General features: G+C 36.4%; 1 protein-coding gene across 10 annotated transcripts in view; it reads right to left on the bottom strand.

Annotated features, from left to right (window-relative positions):
* SLC4A10 (solute carrier family 4 member 10) overlaps positions 1–23594 on the bottom strand; it is a 161673-nt gene that overhangs the window by 74954 nt on the left and 63125 nt on the right. For 7 of the 10 annotated variants that reach the window (XM_088059262.1, XM_088059267.1, XM_014249176.2 and 4 more), the window contains exons 2-3: positions 15816–15897; positions 4629–4775 (exon numbers count right to left, since the gene is read on the bottom strand). In XM_088059262.1, coding sequence (XP_087915388.1) covers positions 4629–4775; positions 15816–15897 — 229 coding nt within the window. Of the gene's footprint in view, positions 1–4628; positions 4776–15815; positions 15898–18624; positions 18815–23594 lie in introns of all 10 variants that reach the window. The other 3 variants (XM_088059264.1, XM_088059263.1, XM_005519738.3) reach the window with 1 other exon arrangement.

Genomic DNA, 23594 nt, shown 5'->3' with positions numbered 1-23594 from the left:
TAAAACTGCAGTTATGATACATTATTTTAATCCAGATTTGCAGCAATCTGTTCCACAGCTTCCCAGAAATTCAAATTTCCGAGTTCATCCTTCATCATACAAGCCTATAGTTAAGAATAGGTGAATTCTCATAACAGCCACATTCTTTACAAATAATTAACTTTGCCCTGCCAATATCCCTTCAGCACTTGAGATTAGGTACCAAATATATCCAGTTGAGTCTTTTCAATTTACTTCCTTCAGGTTCTTATACCAGCCAAGAGAAGCCTTGGTTCTACTAACCAAGAACAGCTTTGCAATTCACATTTTTTTCCTGCATTACCTTCAGGGAGTCCTTCCCGAGCCGTGTGCTCTCCTGTGTCAGGTTCACCTCCAGGGCTGCTCTGCTTGCCTTGCCACATCCAATATCATGAATCATGAATTTAAGCCTCTTTAAAACTAGGGATTACTAAATCCAGATTTCTTAAAAGAACAAACCAAACCTTCCACAGCATTCAATAGTGTCTAGTCATGCGAGGCTGTAATCAAACCCCAGCTCTCATAGCTGTGTTCAATTTAACCCTCAACAAAATCTGTTCTTAAAGACACCCTGTTCAGAGCCAAAGTCTTCCTATTCCACCATTTTAAAACAGCTACTTAAATATCTTTAACTGATGAATACCAAAAAGCTGTTTCATTGGTTACAGGCAAACAACAGGCATCAAAAAAGCCACAGAAAACTGCCACTAAAATCCACATGCACACAAGCAAGTGCAACCCCACCAGCCAAAGGGAAATCCTCACCAGGCTTTCAGTGCCACCACGACCCACGGCACTGATGGAGCCTGGTGGCCCTGAAGCTCACAGGGGCTGGCACCCATTGCCCTCACAAGCAGCACCAAGGAGATGCCCCAGGCTAGAAACAGCTTTTTTTTTTTATCAAATTAGTTTTAATTTGCATCAATTCCCTAATTTAATTCACAAAGCAGTCACAATACTTTACCCCACAGGGAAAACTGTGGAGAAGGGGAGCCTAAGGCTGAAATGAAACTGGGGCTTTAATTACAACAGCAGCACTTCAGCTGAGAACAGTAAACCTCTCCAGTAAAACAAATAGTACTACTGCACTTTTAACTAGACTGGATAAATTCACTGAATTTCTCCTGCTCTCCAAAAAGAAGAAACTTAAGCAACAAGACAGTGAAAACCTAGGCCATTGAAATCACTTAGCTTACAATTTTTACTACACAAAAAAGCCTCCCAATGAGTAAGCCATTTAATCTGCAAGTTGTGCATTTTACAGGAAATTCATTATGGCAAAATGGAGACATCTTTTACAACCTCATCTCATTAAGAGGCAACAGACAGGGAGAATCAGGTGTAGGGAAAATAAAACCCAAACCTGAGTGATGGACCTGTGCCCCTAAATAACAGGACTCATTCCACTAAGTACACATTTTGCATATTATTTGCCTAATTTGGAGATATCTCTGAATCTGTACACTGAGAACATTTGGGTTATTTTTGAAAAGTGACAGTAGGAGATTAAAAAAAAAAAAAAAGTTTATGAGCTGATGTCAGAATGTTCTAAAAATTTTATTCACTACAGAAACCTTCCCAGAAAGTAGCTGGTACAGCTTTCCCAGACAGGATTCAAAGGGATTACCAGGAAGCTTCCCCTGTTGCCATTACACTGACTAGAGGTTTTCTACTCATGCTGATACACAAAAAACACTTAAAGAAATTGTTTTTTACTAGACAGGAACCTGGTGGAACCACTCCTCATCGGGGTCCACACAGCCCCACAGCACAAGGTGCCCTGCACAGCCCTCTGGAACAGTGATAGCAGAGCAAGATCTGCACAGAAAAAGTTATAAATTATACAGTTATAGATTATGACAAAAAAATAATGCTTTATCCCATGCTGGATTAACTGAGCAGTGTGGAGCACTTCATGTCTGAATATTTCAGGTCTTTACTTGTTCCAGAATCTCTATTATTCAGTTGTTGGATCTTTTGCTTTTATTATATCTCCTTTCATACTTCACTGCTTCAAAACACTGCTAATTTATTCTCTTGTATCATACAAATCCTTATGTATTTTTCTAACTTACTTCAAAGCACTGTTTTCTATCAGTTGGTCTCACAGTGCTTATTTTCTCCATCTTTTCTTCTTGCACCTGCTCATCAAAATGTTTTTTCTTTCCCCTCCTCCCTCACAGTTCCCAAGCATACAGGCTTTTACTATTTGGCAGAAATGCATTAAAAGTTGTCGATAGGAAGATGGAGCTAAGCATTTCTGCTTGTTTAATTAAATCAGAATGATTCATAAATTAAGGGACTAGTTTGCATCTACTCTCTCAGGTAATGCAGTCCCTCATATTGAGTTACGCATCAAAAAAAGGAAGTGCATTTGTCTTCCTTCAAGCTTCCTTTGATTCTGGTTACTGTTGGAAACTAAGTCATGGGGAAGAAGAGCTAAAAAGCTTATTGAGGCTTAGTAGGTTCAGATTTAGTGTGGGAAGTATCTGTTGCTCCCTCTGTGCAAATAAAGCATAGAAAAACTATGCCTATATTCTCTCTAAAGGCAAAGCTTCTCCACAGGCAGCACAACAAGCTGTCTAAAACTCCTGTAAGGAAAAACCATAGTAAAAGAAGGAGGTGGATATAGACTACTATTAATCTATCTATTATTTTTTCTGCTTGCCCTATATGGGCTTAACCTCACCATCACTGTGGCATTTTAAGATTTGCCTTCATTATGCAAATCCCTTTCACTCTTGTCTGTAGAACATCACATTTCTGCCTGGATGGACAGATGTCAAAGCTCAAAATCTAGTTCACTGGCCAAACTTCCAGGAGTCAGATAGATAAAGGGAAAAACCCTCAAAATTTACTATTCAGGTAATTATTCAGGGTGGAAAGCCTGGATATTTCCAGATTGGTGGTTCTATTTTTGGATTATTTGAATTGCTATCAACCAAGCACTTTGAAGAATATCTTCAGCAGTCTGAATCCAGAAACTATTTCCATGTTTCTGACCTGTAACCTGTCTGTAAAATGACCCCACTTACACACACCCTTTAACTGGTAGCTATAATACCTTTAAAACTGAAAATGTGACTTAAAAAACTGCAGCTCTGTAGTCATTTCTTCAGGTACACCAGAGGACGAGTGCAGTGAACGTCAAGTTACAAATGCTCTTCAAAACTATCTTTTTTTCATATTACTGCTATTTCACCCTCAGAGATCCTTTGAACATAGTCTGATTTAGCTAACACAGAATTATGTTGAACATTGTATTTTACTGTTCGCACAAATGTCAAAGAATATTAAGAACAGATTCAGCCAGTTAGTTTCTTTTTTTTTTTTTAACTTTTGACATTAAGAAGGACACAAGCCTAGGTCTCCAGAAGTTGAAAGAACAGAGTGAAGTTCTCAGCCAAAATGTGTCACATACTGGCACTTAAATAAAACCAGATGACTCAACAGAAGACACTGTTTCATAGTTCAAGATATCTCACTTCTTGGCTAATATAACTTTCAATTGTTTCTTTTTAATCTGACTTTATATGTATATATGCATATTCTTTTTGAAAACTGTTTTAATAATTTATGAACTTTGTTTTTTTCCAAGAAACTGGTTTCAATATTGTATTGGGTCTTTGTACATTTGAAATCCATTCCAGACAGAACCACCACAGCCAATTTTTTCTTCACTGTTCAGTCTTCAAAACATAACTTGTATCTGCTAAGTTTGGAAAAGTCTTGACTTTGTTTTACTCTCAATATAATAAACCATTGCACAAGATTTAAGAATTTCAAGCTCTAATCATCACCACTTGCAGTACACTTGCTCAAAAGCTTTCCACATACATAACACAAACTTCTGATTAAAAGAAAGTCTTATAATTACTATTCTGTAACCTGAAATTACACTGGCACATTTCTCTAATGATTTAAAAACACACTAGCAAATTGTTTTCTACACACACACTTCCATTATATTTTAAACTCCATAGCCTTGGACATTTCATAGCATGCACTTTTTAGTTTTGAACAGCACAAAACTTTGGTGTTTGGAGACAAAGCTTAACTAATTTATTAATGACTACCTTCTCTTCTCTGTAATGTTTTCTAACTTAAAATTTTGAGAACTTTTGGAGTCTCATATCAGGTTTGTTTACTGAAAGTAAAAAAACCCAAACTTTTCCTGTTTACTGTTTCCCTGCTTTTTCCTCAAGTCCACAGTTAGCAGATTCATGTTACAATGGCACATTTACAGTCTCATATTAGGAAAAAGGTAAACACAACTTAGGTCACGGTTTGAATCTGACAAAGCATTGCAGCTTCAGTAACATCAACATTACTACAAAACTAAATGTAATGGACCATAACTCTTCTATGCTACATTTTAGGGGCAAATACTCTAGCTCTTCAGAGCTAGAAACTACTGAGCCTTCTCATCTACAGACTGCCACTGGCTGCTGCCCGTCAGTGGATTTGTTCATGGGAATGAATCACCAGCAGGAGCTCTGGTGGATCTCCAAAACCCTGCTGCTACTCATGTCCAAGTGGTAACAGGACAGAGTATGCGTAATCATGCTGACATTTATTGAAGACATATCCAAAAATAAAATTTGTCTTACCAAAAGGAGGAGATTCTCTCCCATCTTCTAATCCTGAATCTCGCTCTCTGTCTCTCTTTCTGTGTTTATGCCCACGGTGCCGATGGCGTCGGTGACTTTTTCTTCCACCCAGTGGCACGTGAACCCCAATGAACAATGTTCGATGGCCTACAGGTAAAAAAAGGTACCTTTGAGAAGGGAGCTATGGCAACACAACAATGTAAGTAAACTTAATAGGATTAATGGTATAATTCTTACGATAATTTTGAAGTTATATAATATTGATTATTTTAATGTTAATAGTCATAACAGTATTGATTTGAATAATGATGATTAAGCATCACAGATACACAACCTTTTGATACAGGAAGAAATCCCAGTACTGAAGTCCTTATGATGCAGTGCCAGATATTTTTTTTTTCCTTCAAAAAAATTTGCATCTTTGTATGTGAACTTTCATTAAAGCCAGACAGGTGTTCTGTTAAATGTCTTCCAAAACAGTAATATGAAGAGACACATGGATCTCTTTGGATAGAACATTTGGTAAAGTTGCTGTTTGCTTTATTTGTACAAGAACTTTACCAAATTCATTCCTATTTATGAGCCAAACCTTGACAGAATTCTTGTGGGAAATTCACTGAATAAAAAACAAAGAAAAAATATAAAAAAGAAAAAAAAACCACAATAAAACACTTTGTAAACAATAGCAAAAACATCCCTATACAACTTTACATGCTCACATCATAAATACATTGCTGGTATCTTAGGGTGTTTTCATTTCTTCTTTCTTCTTTTTTTAAATACATAAGAAGGTACGTCTTGCATGCCTGCTGCCTTCAAACCTGATGAATTTTATGTTGCTGATCAAGCCCACAATATTTAGCTCTCTTGCTATGTGGGCTAACAGGATCAGAACACAGTAAAGCATTTAGAAGGGGGAGAGCACAGCAGAAATGTGCAGAAAGAACCACTAACCAGAACAAATGGGAAGGAAACATGACTCACTACAGGCAGGTCTCCTACATTTACTCAGCAGAAAGACATAGTCCAGATTACTCATCTCAAATAACATTATTTTCTCCTTGAAATGAACATAACACAGCTCATGGATAATTGCTGCTTTGCTGCAATCATTCAGCAGTGTCAATCATCTGAAAAAGGTCAAGAACACTAAGCTAAGGTAGCACGTGATCTCTAATCCCATGGAGACAGAAAACACAGCGAGGCATCGTGTGTCACAAAATATAAAAGAAATTCAACATTGACAGGGATTCTCTGCAGAGGCAGAGCCAAAAAAGCTGGAGAAAAGACTGGACACCACACTAGTTACTTCCTTAACTTTGATTCATGTAGAGGAGACTAGAAAGCAGAGACACCAATTTTTGAGAGACTTGTCTTGCAGAGTCAGGAGCTTTTCCTAAAACAGAGTCCACGAGTTGAAAAATATTTATTTATTTAATTAATTATTAAATACATCTTTCTTCTTGCTTATTACATTTAGCCTAATAAATGGTTTAAAGTGCTGCCTTTTGTGTATTTCAAATGCATTGCAGTCAGTAGCGCATGGCACAAAGAAAAATTCATTAAAAAGATACTGAAGTACATGAGTAATGCACTACTTTTACATTTCCTTATCCCCCTTTTCAGACAGAAAAAAAGCAAAACAACATTTTGAAAGGAATGGCTTACCCTTCCTAAGACTTTAGTAATTTCCAGAGGTGCAAATAGATTGCTTTTTTAATTTAGTAATTTGGTACATTCCTGCTGATTTGTGATAGAAGTTGGCATGCTTAACCTAGTTTTCTCCTACGTCAATGATCAGACTGTACCTGCATCAGGAAATGCTGGTTGAGACTCACATTTCAATTAATTTCCAGGGCTGAAACCAGTACTTGAGTCCAGACTGGTTTTTATTCAGTACACTGGGATACAGTGCCAGAACATTCATGTGTGTGTGTCTGAATGCCACAGCAATTTTCCTTATACAGACACAATCAGTTCACACTGAAAAAAAACCAGGAACCTGTAAACTGAAATAGACATCAGGAAAAAGCAAAGTGTATTTTACTCTACACTCAGTAGGTGTGAACCTACTGAGACCAGCAGAGTCCTACCTAGGCATAATTTCAATAAACACACAGAGGAAGGTAGGTGCTTGTAACCAGGTTCTGACAAATACGAAGAAAAGAAACTGACAGGGGAAAAGCCATAGCTTCCTACTGAATAATCATAGAGCAAAAAGCAAAAACTCTGAGTTAAGTAGTTCTGGTTTATTAAAAGATCAGAACTGTGGAGCAAAAAAGAGACCATCTGGGAACAAAAGAGTAATGAATTCTAAATTGCTGACAAAATGACAACGAATGAGAGAAGCAGCAAAAAAAGAAAGAGGAAATACAAAAGAAATCCAATTACTGTATTACCTTATTTTAAGTAACCTTTTCATGGTAGGTATTATGAACTAGAGCCCAGAATGTAATGTACATTTTCCTGTACAAATTGTCCAAGGCATTATAAAACCAGAGTTTCCAGAGAGCCCTCTAAATTTGCCAAGACTAGAAGGTCAATCACGGACAGACCAGGGCAGATATTAGGAAAAGCTGACTAAAATTTCTAAAAAGAAAGGGCATCTCTAATAGAGAAGTCAGGATCAACCAGGATATCCACTATCAAGGATACCCTTATAGATAATAAATGATACGGGCATTTCTTTCATTTATCTTTAAAAACTTTTTTGTGTCTTTTATTATTTACTTCATCAGGATGTCAACTAAAAATGACTTAATATTGCTCAAATATTGTAAAATAATTCTGCTCTGACATACATTTTCACAGCCCTTAGCTCAATTAGATCATAATTTCTCATTCTTGGCAAGGCTACAAAAACACTAAGTATGGGAAGTATGGGAAGTTGTAACACCTGAAGATTACATCAGGGTACAAACCATTGACATCAGCTACAACCTAACAACAATTCTCACCCAGAACTGGCATGTCGTTTAAGAGGTGAGCATAACAGATTGCTCTCCCTACCAAAAGAAAATTGTTAAATTTGTTTTTGTGTCTGTATTAAAATTGTTTTTGGAAGAATGGGAGGCACTGGCGCAAAAAAATCTGTGCTCTTAGCATTCCATTAAAAATATCTTAATTCCAATAAATTAAGGGAAACATTTACAAATCCTTCCTCTCCATCTCCATTTGGTATGTCACATCACTCAAATAATTGTAATGGGATTTCCAGAAGTACCTAAGTTAAGTCATCAAGCACCATCAGCTATAATGGGTTGTGTGTTTTCAGAGCTTTAGAAATCCCACTACATTTCTTTTTCTTTTCACTTATTTAATGCATAAGACAGGTAACTAGGATAAGCTTCTGGCTTTAAAGACCCAGAATGCCAGGTTCTGAAAATCATTTTTAGATGTTACTTCTGTCATTCTCAAGAGATATGCAAAAAACAATTGCTATTCTGAGCCTGTTTTTTTGGATTATTAATTTGCTATTGGGTTCTTAAAATAAATTTGAAGTGTAAGGAATAATTTCTCCTTTGAAACACAGCAACACAAAACAACACTTCTACTTAGATTTTATTCTTAGAAATGTCTCTGCCAAATGCATTCATATTAATAATGTATGTTTCATATCTGTCTTTTCTAGGGCAATGAACTCATACCTCCACAAACAGAAGACACTTACAGCACAATACCTTTTTTTCTTCAAAAGTTTAGGGAGGATCCTAGTTTTTCCACATGCTTATATGCATTTTCATCTGTCTCAAAATTAATTATAATTAACAGGACTCCTTTTAAATATTATATAATGTAATTTGGATTTAATGTAATCCTGTAAAAATTAAAAAGAATGCTTTCTAACAAGGGTTATTATTTCTTCAATCCTTAAATTCTTTAACTCAAGGAGTATTTTAATGTTTTGAAAGTAAACCACAAGCTTCTTATACTATAAATAAATACATATGAACTAATTTTGTATTCTAGGTTTTGTTCCCCAGCTATGTGCAATTTGATTCAGAATAGTCTTTTATTAAAAACAATCTTTATACAGTTTACCAGTGGATGTGTAGTTTTGTATAAAGGTCATTGCAGTGCAGATAAATTCAGCACATTGCATTTCTTTATAAGCTTTCACATTGTAAATAATCTTTGCATTTTACTGCATTTTCTCAGTGGGTCTGTTTTTAAAAATTATTTTCTCCTAAATCCTAATAGTGGAGGTACTAATGCTTGTGTTCATGTTTCACTTTCCTAGCAGCACATCTGGAATAAATCAACATTTGAATTCAGAGTATGTTTCTGTAAGAACAAAGTCACAGTCTTTCTAAGATAAAATACTACTGATGCCAATGTAAGGTTAATAGAAAAATTCAGGAAGACCAGATAAATCCTATGACTCACTGATATCTAAGCCAATTCTGACTTTTAAAATTGTGACATAAATTGAACACAGCATAAACCATGGAGAAGAGCCTCTTTCAGCATGGAAATTCTTTCAGGTCTCCATGTTACACCAGGAATGTGGAACTCAAGTAGGTACTTTAGAGCTTCTCAGTGAACCAGCCAAGTCGGTGGCAACTGTGTAAAAAAATGACTGTCCTGGATCTAATCATCCATGAGCACCAGATGCTCAGGGTACATGTGCTCGTGCTGCCTTCCACCTGGGATTATCTGACTCTGCCTGAGGCACCTGCTGACACCAAGGCTTTCAAATCCCTGATCATAGGCATTGAGGGAAGGGGCAGATAAGGGAACAGATGGGTCTTGAAACACCTCCAGAAAGAGTAAAGGCAGGCTTCTGTGACCTCCTGAGGAAACACATTGCAAAGGCAAGATGCCTTGAGAGAGAATTCTCCGGCAGTAGTTCAAGCCAAGTCTCAGCTGACTGCTGACCTCAGCAGGACCACGGGGGTTTCGCCTCCCCTGGAAAACGCTCAGTGCCTTGAACCCTCTTGTATGCATTGACAGCTAGAGTATATGAACCAAATGAAATTTTTCATCCTCTCAAAAATGAACAGTGAGGTAGACAGAAACCATCACAGAAAACATCAGTCCATGCAGGGTTAAAAAAATTTGCCTTCCTCCTTACAGGAAAGAAAATTATTATGGCGAATTGTGTAGGAGTAGAGAGTACATGACTCATGATTCATTATTGTAGTGCAGCAGGGAGACAGAGCTGGAGAAAAAGCAGAAAGGACAAAAGCAGTCCTTCCTAAATCAACAGTTTATGGGGTTATGGTTTGCCCAAAGCCCATTTTTCGCTTTTTTGCTGTGCCATAATTTGGAGGAACTGACAAGAAAGCCATCAAAATATTTTTTAGATTATACATGTAATTTATATTCTAGGGTAGATTATAACAGAAATTATATAGAAAAAAAAGATAAAAATAATATCCCTCACCCAAGATAACATTAAGGACACATTGAATATGGAGAATAAGAGCATCTCACTGAAATCATTAAAGATGACCTTTTAAAGAGCCTCAATCATTCACTGCCCTCACAAAAATATCTTGCATTTTAACAAAAGATTTTTCCAGATTGTAGGTGGGCTAAAAAGTATTTTTTCACCAGTGCTTATATTTCAAATTTCCTACATTACTCCAGAGAATCCAGAAGTATTGTATGTATGGTTCTATCACACGATTAGGACCTTGCCAGACAAAAGGAAAAAAGCCAGCAGACACAGAATATTAAAGGACCTGCTCTGATATACCACTTTTTCACTGATGGAGAGTGAAGCTGTGGTTATTGGAGAGAAGAATTTGACCTATATTTCTAAATTGGCAACAAGCTAAAAAAATAAAAAAAATTAAAAATCAACCTCAGTACTAGTACAACTGTGTGTTAAAAAAGGAATGTTTCTGTCTTCTGATGCTGCAATTTATCAGCTTTCACCAATAATGGCAAATTGGTTTATGTTAATTTCATCTGGGATTTCACAAAGTGAAGTATTTGAAATTATTAGTCCCTTCAAATACTGAAAAATTTCCTGTCTGTGAAGCTCAGAGCAAATTCAAACCAAATTCACAACCAAACCTTATCATCAGCTAAAGATTATAGTGTCCAACCAACACTGTGACACTTTCCATTATTTCATTATTCATCATTTCAAAGAGATTCTGTGAACGTATCCTTCAGAGTTACTCATGAATCTTCAAGGTGAACCACCTCCTCACTAACACAGAAACTGCTGAGGAGGGACAACAGGAGCAAAGGGATCAAACCAGGTGACTGCCAAGACAAAAGGAGAAAAGTGAGATCTCAAGGAATATTGAATTACATGGGAAAAATAAAACAAAACTAGATGAGTCACTACGGAAATATATGCCTTAGGAATCACTAATGGAATAAGCTTGAGTATGTGATACCTGGTAGGCAACAAAATGAAAGAGCAACCTTTCAGGTACAGATTAAGCCAAATCATTCTCTGACTCTGCTTCCACAGCTTTTATTGTTCCCATTAAGTGCAGCAAACATTGCTGCAAGGAGCACAAGTGAGGTCAGAGTGAATGTCAGGATGAGCAGGGCACCCAAGGGAAGCCCAGGCCAGGAAGCTTGGAGCAGGGGATCTGTACTGACATGGTAACAAATTATTTGAAGTAGGCTGTAGCATCCTGGGAGCCAAAGGGAGGGAAATGTTGCTTGATGCTCCTGTCTGACCAAGCAGAGCCAGTGTCTGACTTGCTTCTACATTGAGGCACAGGTGAATCAAGGCCAGGTTATTAAAATTTATATTGTTTCAGTCCTATGACCTGCTAGGTCCTATTAATTTTCAGGTAAATAATGTCAGTGGCAGACAGATGTGCTATGATGTTATTTCTGCTAAAAAGGTCCAGTCTCTGAGAATAAAAGGCTACTTAAAATACTTTAGCCGCTCAAATTTCTACTAAGCAATAACATATGGAGATTATCATTTAATCACAATGAGGTTTTTCATACATTAATCCCAACAGTATATAATCAAAATTTAATTTAAAAAAAATTAAATTGTCACAAGCTAGAACAAATCTAAAAAGGAAAAATATAACTAAAATAACTATTTTTAAAAGATAATAATTAAATACTCTGGGAATGTCACCTTTTTTGTTCAGCATCTACTATCAAAATTATCCTTCATGCACGTTGTTAATTGCAAAATATCTCTACAAAATTTTAAATTAACTTTTGGTTTATTAAGTTTAAACCTCAGCTTCTGCATCAATCTGTATTGTACTAGTGATATTTTTATTCTAATTAAACTTGAAGGGTTTTTGTGATTTTCGGTAAGCAATCCACATAATCTGAATTTTGTCAAAAGTGTCAGGAGACATATTCTGATGTACTGCAATGCATATACTGTACAGTGTCCTCAGAGATATGAAACATGGCAAACTTGATTTCCCCTGAGGCAAATTTCCCCACACCACTTAGGCAGATTAAATGAATGAAACATAAAAAGCTAAAGCAAAATCTTGACTCCTCTGAATCAAGGATTGTTTTGCAATTTTCTCCAACAGAGACAGAATTCATCCCTAATTCATTCTTGAACCTTTACCTAACAATCTGATCTCCATCCATCTCCCTGTTGAAGCTGCTTCTTAAAGCAGTAACACCCCCAGTAGTTCTGAAACACTCTCAGAAAAATCCTGCAGCTGAGGACAGCCATGGAGCGGTCACTTTCCCTCTCAGTAACACTGTGGGCATAAGGAAAAGACCTTGGTCAGAGTGTATTTAATGTCAATCTCCTTGCATATCTACATAGTCCAAAAGTCTCAGCATGTGACCTGAGAAAATCTGAGATCTCCAGCACAGAGCAATCCATGTATTTTTGACCTATGAGATAAACAGTAGGTGTATCCATCAGATCAGAAAGCTGTTCTTACTGACCGTGCATTGAAGCAATGGCAGATAGCCAGAGCCAACTCCACGGAATAAGCTGAGAGCAACTGTGGATGTGCACATCTGTCCATGGAAACTTGCCTACTTGCCAGGCAGGTACATGTACAACATGTCCTTTTGCAATTAAATACTTGAGCACTCAGAATCAGTGCCAAATTCTCTTTTAGGAATTCCACCACTGATAAAAATGAGAGCATATTTATTTCAGTAGGATTTTTGTCTGGACACACATTGAAAGAAAACATGCAAAACAGGTGATTATAACCAGGGAATATAATATTTTTTGCTTTTATAAATGCCTTTCATTCCTTCTATTAATGCAACAGTCAGACAAATGACCTATTCAATAATAGTGACTGATCCTGACTTTACAACTCACAAAAAAATTAATTACATGGAAAAATAATTCATGCTGAAAATCTGAATGTCAAAGCTCTGCAGACAATTCACCTCTGAAGCACTACCAAACTTAAGTAAAAAGATACAGTTTGAAGTCCTTACTGCAAGTACTGGCACTAAGATCAGCACCACATCTCTTCTGTTCCCTCTGCAGTTCCTGTCATATGTTCCCAAACTTTTACTATACTGCTCAGGGAAAGAAAATACTGATGTAGAGAGACTGAGGCAAAAATCTATTCTCGTGTCTCTTCTTCGAGGCAGGATTATTCATCATATCTTCATGCTTTCAACAAGAAATGTACTTGCAGTATACTGGCAAAACGACTGCCTAAAATATGCAAGTCCAAATATTTCCTAGGCTTTGAAATTTTAAATGGAAATTTTAGTACACATTTAAATCAGTATTTCTGAAGTTCAAATGTTGAGAATATAAAATTTAAGAAAAAAAGAAGACAAAATACTTATAATTATAAGATTTAATATGAAGTTGAATACTGTTCAGATATTCAGATTTAAACCTGTAGTTCTTCATATAAATTGCAGTTTTTGAAATGGTGCTGACATGGTGCCATTGAAACTTATGCCCTGGCAAATCTAATCTTCCCTAGAATATTCAGTAACTAGCTATTTACATTTTTAAAACATAAACCCAATTAAATGCCTGTCAAAAAGCTAATTACATAATACATATTAATAGTCTGATAATATTATTTTTCTAAGGTATGCAATTAGCACCTGATTATTTAATTTTATATTTCATAGCTGTTATGTCATTAGAAAAAAGGCACATTTTTCAGCAGAACCCAACACAATGTACAGTGAGTAAGACAGACATTTGTGAGTCACATTCACTGTTTCCAGGGGGAGAAGTGCCTACATGTACTTCAAAATAAATGGACATGCTATTAACAGCAACTGGATATTAAAATCTGCTATCTCTTCAAAACTTATTATGTCACTTAGTATTTTTGAAGGTAGTGATTATGTATTTAAAGACAACCTGATCTGAACTTAGAGTGAGCATGAAATTTTTCTGACAAAGCTAACTGCATTATGAAGGATTGATTCTACACTGAAAAATTGTTTTCTTAGAACATCATGAAACAATAAGACTTTATTTTTAATAAAAGCAGATTTATTTTCTAACTGCAGAATTTTTCAATATTTGAAATTTAATTCAATTTAAATTGATGGAATGATTGTGGGAGCATCACTGCCATGTTCCAATTTCTATTGATAACATCCTAAGAGCAGATCTTTGAAATAATATTTTCACTGATATTTCACAGGAGCAACTCTACGTACATAGGATGGTAGGGAAAAAAATAATGAAAAACAGTTCTTAAATTATGTTCCATGTAGTCACATGTGGAACATCACAGTAACTCTGGCAACCTTAATGCTTTGGTCTATTCATGTGACTGAGCTTAAAGATGTCATTCCCCAGAAAGCTGTCCATTTTTAAAATGCCACCTTACCATCATATACAATATGACTCAGCAAAAGGATATTTTTGTGGCTAGACTCACCCCACAAAAGCTCTTTGAGTCAGTACCATTGAGAAAGGGAGACAGGGAGCTCCCACTCTTTTAATGGGTGTTTCTCTAAGGACACCAGATACAATGGTTTCTCTTTGATCAAGGATGCAATTAAGGGACTGATGACCACAGATTTGATGTGAGATTCAAAATAGCAGGTTTTGTGCCTAAGCCCAAAACCGTCATTGCCAGCCTGCCCCAGTGGTACTCTTACCCCTGGAGACACCACAACTCTAAATGCCACCCTGAAACATCCTACCTGAGATCTGTCTTTACACACCCAGACTTCCCCTAGACTGAGTAGAGAGCTACCTACCTCATACATGCCCCACTGCACAGCATCTAACATCCTTCTGTGAGAGACAACCTCACACAGACACTGCCAGGCCCCTCTCAAGTGCAGCTACCTCTGCTTTTCAAGGGAGGCATTGCTGAAGGAAGTAGTAACAGAGAGTTGCTGTGTACCATTGGTATTTCAATGAAATCATCTGTATGGCCAACATGTATCAGAGAACACAAAGTTCATACAGACAGGGGAAAAAAAGAAAAAAAAAATGATGAAATAATCAAGACATTTAGAAATCTCAAGTTCCTGAACAGTTGGAGCTACCTCACTTTAAACCTGGAGCAGGGAACTTTTCAGATGGAGCATGTTGATCTTAGTATTTCTTTTGGGCTAGTTCAAGTGGATCTGTGTGACAAAGACAGGAACCTCCATGTCCCCTCTACAAGAAGCTAACAAAATCAGCCAGTTCCAGTCTCAGGAAAGGGATATCATATGTGAAACAGTAACTCATTTTCATCATAACTATGACTTGGGGGCTCATACAACTCAATACAAGAGTTTAAGTACTGTAGTAACCAAAGTTTGGTATACACTAAACAAACAGAAATGCAACTGACTCATTAGAGCAGTATCTAAACCATTCTCACAATTTCTCACTTTCTTGTACATGGTCAAATTAGGTGGTTTCTGCAGTGAATATCAGCAAATATGTATCCAATCTCTGACACTCCAGAAATGCTTCTATTCAGCTGAAGATGTGGCTAGGAAACTACGTGAGGATTGTAATGCAAATGTAGAAGCCTTTATGAGTACTAAATCAGCAGTCCTGTTTGCATTTGCATATTGGAAAGCTTGAAAGACTTATCTAAAATCACACATGCATATTCACAGAACTTGACCATAGTAAACTCCTTCCACCATCATCTGTTTCTAGACACCACTGTGACAAGAAAACAGTATTTCTTTTTAAAATAAATGATGAGATTCTACTCTCTTGTCTCTTTGCATCCCTGCTCAAGTCAGTAAGTTTACACATTAGAATTACATTTCAGTACTTTCTGAAGTGACAATATAAAGCACAGAAAAATCATCCCTCACCTTCTAGATCTTCCTTTTCAAAATGTGTCTTGAGAATGGAGCGAGTTCCACCTCTATCCACAACAGCCTCTTCATCATTTCTCTACAAAACAGAAAAAAGAACAGACAAGCTACTTTTCATTTGGGAACTATTGGCAAGATTGTACAGTACTAGAAAACAAAGATATTTTTAGTATTTCATTATTAACTTTTCTGACTCAGGAACAAAAAGGGGTTTAAGAATTAAATTTTACTTGTTAAATCTATTTCTTATGCATCAGTTTTTACTGAGGTATGATTACAGCTAACTTTGACATGTAAAACTTCCCCTGGTAAAATCTGCAAGATGATGAGTAAACACTGGTTACTGGAAACCAAGAAAAACACGAGCCAATAGGACAAAAGGAGATGAGAGCAGAAATGTCTGATCAAGGCAGCTTTATTCTCATGCACATTAAGAAAGGGGATGCACATTTAGTTTTGTCTTTAGACCAGGATCTTGAGCTACATGCAGAATTCCCTAGTCATTAATTACTAATTACTAAGACTCCTTATACTTTGGCAAAGCTAGACAATAATACTTAGTGACAATATGGTAAGAAATAAAACCAACACCATGAAAACAATTGGCTTCACTTACTGGTGAATTGCAAAGCCTTTGCTTTTCTTTACAAACACCAAGCTGAATTTAGTATAAAGGGAGGCAGCATACACTAATAGCAGAAAACAGAAAAGCTATTCTTCCTCAGGAACATGTACTTCATGTTTAATTTTACCCTGTAGTCACATATGCATTGTAACTGTGCTCTCTACTGAACTGTAAATGTAGTATGTGATCAATTAGTGCATTGTACTCAGGCTAGGTAAGGTACAGCAATTAGTGATTTTGTAATTTCTGACATGAAGAAAAGAAAACCAACCCATTTCCTTGAACAGAAAAATCTTTTGGGAGTTCAGCAACAAGACACTAGATGCTGTGCTAAAATGAGTTCACTACAAGTTTGACATCACTTATGAAAAAATCCAGCTGCTAAATAGAGTGTATATTGCATGAGCGGTTCCATTAAATTATGAAAAATGATGAGTTATACAAGAGTATCAATAATATATTTACTTGTCATTAGTAGAGGAGTTTTAGTAAGTGATACTAGAACTAGAACCACTTGATTTCGGTATGTAAAACTGGTATCTTAATGCAAGTCTGAAGCAAGGGGATTTAAATACCACTGTTACATGATAAATATACATCTATATATAGAATGCAATGGAATATAATAAGAAATTAAAGTCTTTGAGCACCTCTCTCTTTAAAGATCAGATGCTTCAGGCTAAAGGATTCACTTATATAGCTGGATGTGGTGCATTCTGGATGTGAGTTTTTGTTTCAGGCTCCTTTCTTTTTTAAAAATAGCTGTCACGCTGTAGCTATCTTACATAGAAAAATCCTACAAATGTGTCAGCACCAAGCATCTGGGCTGTTAAAGAAAGAAAGACCAAGTGTTAAAATGTCTTTATTAGAGCTTTCCCACAGATAATAGCACATAACTAAAATATGACAATAAGAAATGGGCTTCTATTAAAACTGTTTTGTTTTTCAATAATTTAGAATTAGCCCATTAAGATGTCCCAGGAAAGTAGAACTTTGCACAAACCATTTGATCATTTTACTAAAATCAATCAATTTTAAAGCAGTTAGACTTAACAATGCCATGCCCTGGGTAAGTGATTAGGCAGGATGTCAAAGGCCAAGTATTAGAGCCATATCATAAATAATGCTATTCTAGAATAAGACATTCACATTAGAAACAAAGCAATGTTAGGGAAAACTTACAGTGGGGAAAATACTAAATTGCTGGACAGTTTAAAGCCTTTACAGATTATCTAAGTAAATTAAATACAAATTAATTCATTAATATTTATCAAAATATGCTCATACACTTTGACTTCTCCTTTCCCATGTGTTCAATTTTCAGCTTCTGGCAGAATTTTACTTCTCTGCCTCCTCTTCCTGTAATGTCACAGCAAGTCTCAGCCTTGCCTCATTCTCAGAAGTGGGTTTATTCCATTAATATTACAGGGAAAAACAGCTTAATTGGGAGTACTGTGTTGTTAGCAATTCACTTGTCAAACTCTGAGCAAAGTCCAATTAAACAGGCCTCGCACTGAACGTGCTGACTTCCCAGGGAGCAGCATGAAAGTCACTTAGCATTTATCCTTACAAGAGCTATACTGCATTTACTCTAGAAGTCATCTTTGTGATTCCTGTACTGCCCCCTTGGAGGAGGGGAGAAGTGAAACAAAGGTTCATTTGTAGTTTAGTGCTTAAACTCGTTGGGCGGTGAGGACTATTGCAATACAAGTAAAAACAGATCCCACTCCACTTTCCCCTGGATGAATAGTGACTGAAAACCTAATTTCAATTAGTAATGCTCTGCTTTTTATTAGAATTGGAGGAAAACTATGAACTTATTATTTTTAAGTGCTGTAATAAATGAGAGTTTGAAACTGAAAGTACAGGCAAGTGTACATTATACAGTCATGGAAGACAGAATTCACGCCAACCAAACTCCACACCAACATCCTCAAAGCCATAAAACCACTGCCGTTTGGCCCATCAGGTTTCAGCAGGTTCAGAATAAGGCATGAAAATTAAATGCTCTTCCTTGCCATGCCACATTTATGTCAGAATTCTACCACTTCTTCCTTTTACCCATTTGAAGATGATGAAAGTACAAAAGTTTACACAGGGCACAAATCTGTAAGGACTGGAGTAGTGAAACCATACAGACATACTGCAGCAGTCTGCAAACAAATGTGTGGATACACTGACCATGTGCAAGTCCTTGGAACTGTCCATTATTGCAATGAGTTGCTTGCTGAGTCCAGTGAACACTGTGGTCTACTGCTTAAAGCATGGAAGAGGGATCCAGGAAGTCCCCGAGCGCTAATCCTGGATCTGCTACTGACTTGCTGTGTGGCCTTGGAAAAGTCACTTAATCTCTGTGCCTCAGCTTCCCCATCTGTAAAATAGGGATAATAATACTTACTCTACCTTCCTCACTGGGCTGCTCTGTGCAAAAATAAATCTTCACAGCATTTCAGAGCTGAAAGGCACTACAGAAGTGCCAAGTCAATCCATTTAAGAAATTTTACCAGTGTGAGTAGATAATGACAGGAAATAAGAAACCGATAAAAAATATTAAGGCATAAACTTTTTTTTTTTTTACATCAAACCAATGTATATTAATAACTTGTAATAATTTTACACTGCACAACTTCGACAAAGATACATAAGAATAAATGTACTGCAGGTTTTACTGACAGCCTAATTTAAGAGCAATGCTGGAGAAGCCAGTGGAATTATATTTCAATGAAGCTATAATCAGAAAGCAATAAACTTGTCATAAACAATCTAACATTTCACTCTCCATTTCATAATATTTGTTAATATCTTATGGGTTTACATAGTCATCACTCAATAGTTGATCTAAAATTTATTTCCCTACAGTAATAAAATACCAGCAAACACACAGTAGAAGAAATAATGTGTCTGAGAAAAAATAGCAAGAAAAAGCCAAAGCTTTTTACATGGAAATCACAAGCTCCTTAGAGACTAGAACCCAGCAACTCTTCTCAGTCCATGATTTTTTTCATCTCTTACATTTTCCAAATGAATGTTGGAATGACCTTCACCATGCAGCAGCTGCAGCTGCATGTATTTCACAGAAAAAAATCTATTTAATGAAAGTCTAATAAATACAGTTGTTACTCTATTTGTCTCTTCATACTACAAGTTCAAACACAGTGGCAAGTACAGGAAGTCAGACAGTAGAGTCATCTTCTGCATGCTTTACATTGCAACCACATTGCACTGAAAATATGTATTTGAAGTTGACCAAATAAAAGGAAACAAACCTTCAAAGACATTAGTTTTTGGTAAGTTGTCACAGAGGAAGGTCACTATGAGTCCTGGAGTATGGATTTTCAACCCTTAGGTAAACAACGTGCTTATCAGAGTACAAAGTGAGACTACAATTGTTGCCAGGAATTTTAAGTGGATTGGTTAGAAGGAATAAAAAGGCCCATGAATTAGAAACCAAAACCAAATGCCTTAAGTGGTCTTTCCACCTATGTATTGATCAAGCTCACCACCTGGGATATTTCAATAAATGTCAGAATATTCAACTATAAAAATGACCTCCTGGAAAGCCTCCCAAAGTGCCCCTCTTTAGCTATGACACAGCCCTAACTACAATGCGTAACAGGTTGTAAAGAGGCTGATCCTTAGCCTGCCTCCTCCCAGAACTGCAGACTGCCCTTCCACATTTCAGAACAACTTAACTGATGAAAAAATACACTTTTAGAAAAACTGAGAAGCATCATTTTATGACAGATGTTTATATGTCTTTTCAGTTACAGCTCTTACAAACTGTCTATCCTTTCATCACATCGTAGATGACTGGGTGGAAAGAAAAAGGAAATTTACTTTCAAAGGTGGATCCCTACAAAGGCACATAAACCTCTTTAAATATGTATGTGCTAATGTAGAAACATACTCTTGTAGAACTTCAGTATATTTCTAGATGATGGAATTAGGACATATTCTGCATCTTCTGGATGACAACAAGGTAGACTGAAGTCCAGGTGGCAATATTTGAAAATATCTGTACAGGTATTATATGTATTTACTACAAGAGAAAAATAAATAGATTCTCTTAAAAGACACTGTTGCATACATCATAAAAACTACTTGGACACTGGACATACATTTACTAAAGATCATCTGTGTTGATCATTACAGTAAATGAAATATTAGTATAACAATAAATATACATTAGGAAACAGGAAAATAGGACAACAGGGACGTATTAAATACTTGCAAAGCATATGTCTCACTGTCTTTCCCATTGCAGGTTCATTGGTCCACTAATATGAATATCTGAACCTAATATATTTTGAGTAGATGAGTCAAAATGGATAACACAGAAATTTTTTATTTTACACAGAAAACTACAATTCTTTTTTTTTATCCTTCTTTTTATCTAATTTTCTTCATACCTGGCTACTTTTATTTTCTGTCCTGATATTTGTTCAGTGTTTTCAATAAACTGGATGATTGTTTCCCTCTGAAATACAATGCAAAAACCAGCTACAAAGAGTATTAATAAATACAATGCAAAAACCAGCTACAAAGAGTATTAATATTCCACTTTTTTTTCACAGTTTTTAAGCCTCTCAGTCAAATACTCTCCATTTTTAATTACATTCTTTTAATTTTAATTAAATACTCACAGCATAAATCATATCAACATAACCATAAAGACTATATTTTTCAACATCTTTCTGTAAAATATATAACAGAGCAGAAGCCATTTTGATTTTTCACACACTACAAATTATGCATATGACACACCTGCTGACTCATAAGGAAAATAATCATGGTATTAATTGCTTCTCCATATAAGCCCCTTATTCATGATTAGACAACCTACATAATTCTGAAATGCCATCTGGAACTCAGGAACACCTGTCAGCATAAAACATGAAATACTGCCTTCCTAAAAACAATTGAAAGCTGTAATGTTGTGCTGGTTTTGGCTGGGGTAGAGTTAACTTTCTGCGCAGTGGCTGGTAGGGGGCTGTGTTTGGGTTTGTGCTGAACACAGGGTTGATAATACAGAGATGTTTTGTTATTGCTGAGTGGGGCTTGCACCGAGCCAAGGCCCTTTCTGCTCCTTGTAGAGACTGGAGAGGGGCTGGGGGTGCCTGGGAGACACAGCTGGGACAGGTGACCCCAGCTGAGCAAAGGGACATTCCAGAGCACATGGCATCATGCTCAGTGTATAAAGAGAGGAAAGAAGGAGGAAAGGGGGCAGACATCTGGAGTGCCAGCATTTGTCTTCCTGTCACCGTGACCTGCAATGGGGCCCTGCTCTCCTGGAGATAGATGAACACCTGCCTGCCCACAGGGAGCAGGGAATGAATTCCTTGTTTTCTTTTGCTTGTGTGGGAGACTCTTGCTTTCCCTATTAAACTGCCTGTATCTTAATCCATGTGTTCTCTCACTTTTACCCTCCTGGTTTTCTCCCCCATCTCACTGGTGTGGGAGTGAGCAAGCAGCTGCATAAGGCTCGGCTGCTGGCTGGGGTTACACCATGACAAACATATAATTTTTTTCATTTATTTTATATTATCAATAATTACATATGCTTAAAAGATGGAATGCTAACATGTTCATTTTGGCTTATACATACTATCATATCATTAGCAGTATAAAACATGTGTGTTTACCTTTCCAATGGCCTGTAATGAAATACTAAACACTTTTGCAGACGCCACACATATGATTACCTTCTCAGTTCCAACATTACTGTTTTGAGTTGTATTCATTTTATAGATCCATTACACAGTAACTGTATTTTTAAGGTCATTTGGGTTGAGTTCAGCTTAACATTTCATAAAGATGACATTACTAAAGATACGGAACACTAAATTATTTGAACTCAAGAGCTACTAAGTGCATGTTGGAAATATTTTGCAAAGACAATTAACCTAAATGGCTAAAATGCTGCTATATGTAGATACCTGCCTCCCTGTAAAATCACTGCTGACAGCCATGTTCAGTCTTGTCCTTTAAACTGTCCTTGAGCAGACAGGCTCACACGAAACTGATTTAATGCACAATGTGTATGCCTACAATTATTTTCTCTTTCTGAAGACAAACACACGACATTTAAAAAAAATGAACCTTTTTAATATTATCATCTTTAATTGCCTATAATACATATAACCATATTTAGCAATCTTCTACCATGGAAAGCACAGTGAGTTTTATCTTTCGGATGAAATATAATTGCTTTTCCATTCCACTAGCTACATTATATCATCCTTTTCCCCTCTATCTACCTATCAAAGGAGACCCATCAAAACACATTTAACATGCAATAAGGTCTGTTCTGTAAGGTCTGAAGGATCATTTTTTTAAGCGTCCCCTTAATGGTACTGCTTTTATGGCAGCTTTCTGGAGTAATCACTGCTGGTTAACATAAAGCATGGCTTTCCTTTTGGTCAGCTCTGCTCCACATAGTTCAGGCTATGCAACAAAGTAAAAAGCAATTAGTTTTGCAGATTTGCATCTTCCCCAGGGCTGCATGTCATATGCATAAAAGCATCCTTCTCTGTCTTTTTTTCCTCTTTGCTATTTTTATAGCAAAAGCCAAGATAATGTTTAGCATGACTCAATAATGAAATTTCATGTTCTGCAATGCTGCTAAAAATTGCACTAATCAGCACTGGCTTCACAGAACTGATTTGCTACTTGCTTGAGACTGAGCACATATTTAATGTTATAATGCAATTTCTGTAACATACAAACATAGAGAATCATTTCAGACATTAAGCACAAAGTATTTTTATAAATAAAACAAAACACAAGCAAAAAAAACCAGTTTTACACAGATCTAAATCTCAGTAGTACTTGTAATTCCTGTTTATCTGCATTGAAGCATCCTGTGCTTGTTATATATCATTATGCATAATACAGCAGCTATAAACTGATGCATAAATAAATGCTCACAAAAATATTTCCTTCATATTTGATACGGAATCTTCCTTCTTAGAAAAGCCATTTTAGGTAGAAACAATACATTCCTTCCATTTGCAAGGCAAACATGACACACTCTTTATCTATTATCCATACAACGATCCAACTGAAGACAAGATTTCTATTTGAAAAGATTAAATAAAAAATCAAGGCAAAATGGTAGCTTAACTTATTGCAATGGCCAGGTGCCCACTTTG

The sequence above is a fragment of the Pseudopodoces humilis genome, chromosome 8, assembly GCF_049639895.1.
Source record: "Pseudopodoces humilis isolate 2021_Gansu_Grassland_sample_001 chromosome 8, ASM4963989v1, whole genome shotgun sequence".
NCBI lineage: Eukaryota > Metazoa > Chordata > Aves > Passeriformes > Paridae > Pseudopodoces > Pseudopodoces humilis.
Note: the sequence above shows the minus strand (reverse complement) of the source record. Positions and strands in the feature narration are given on the sequence as shown.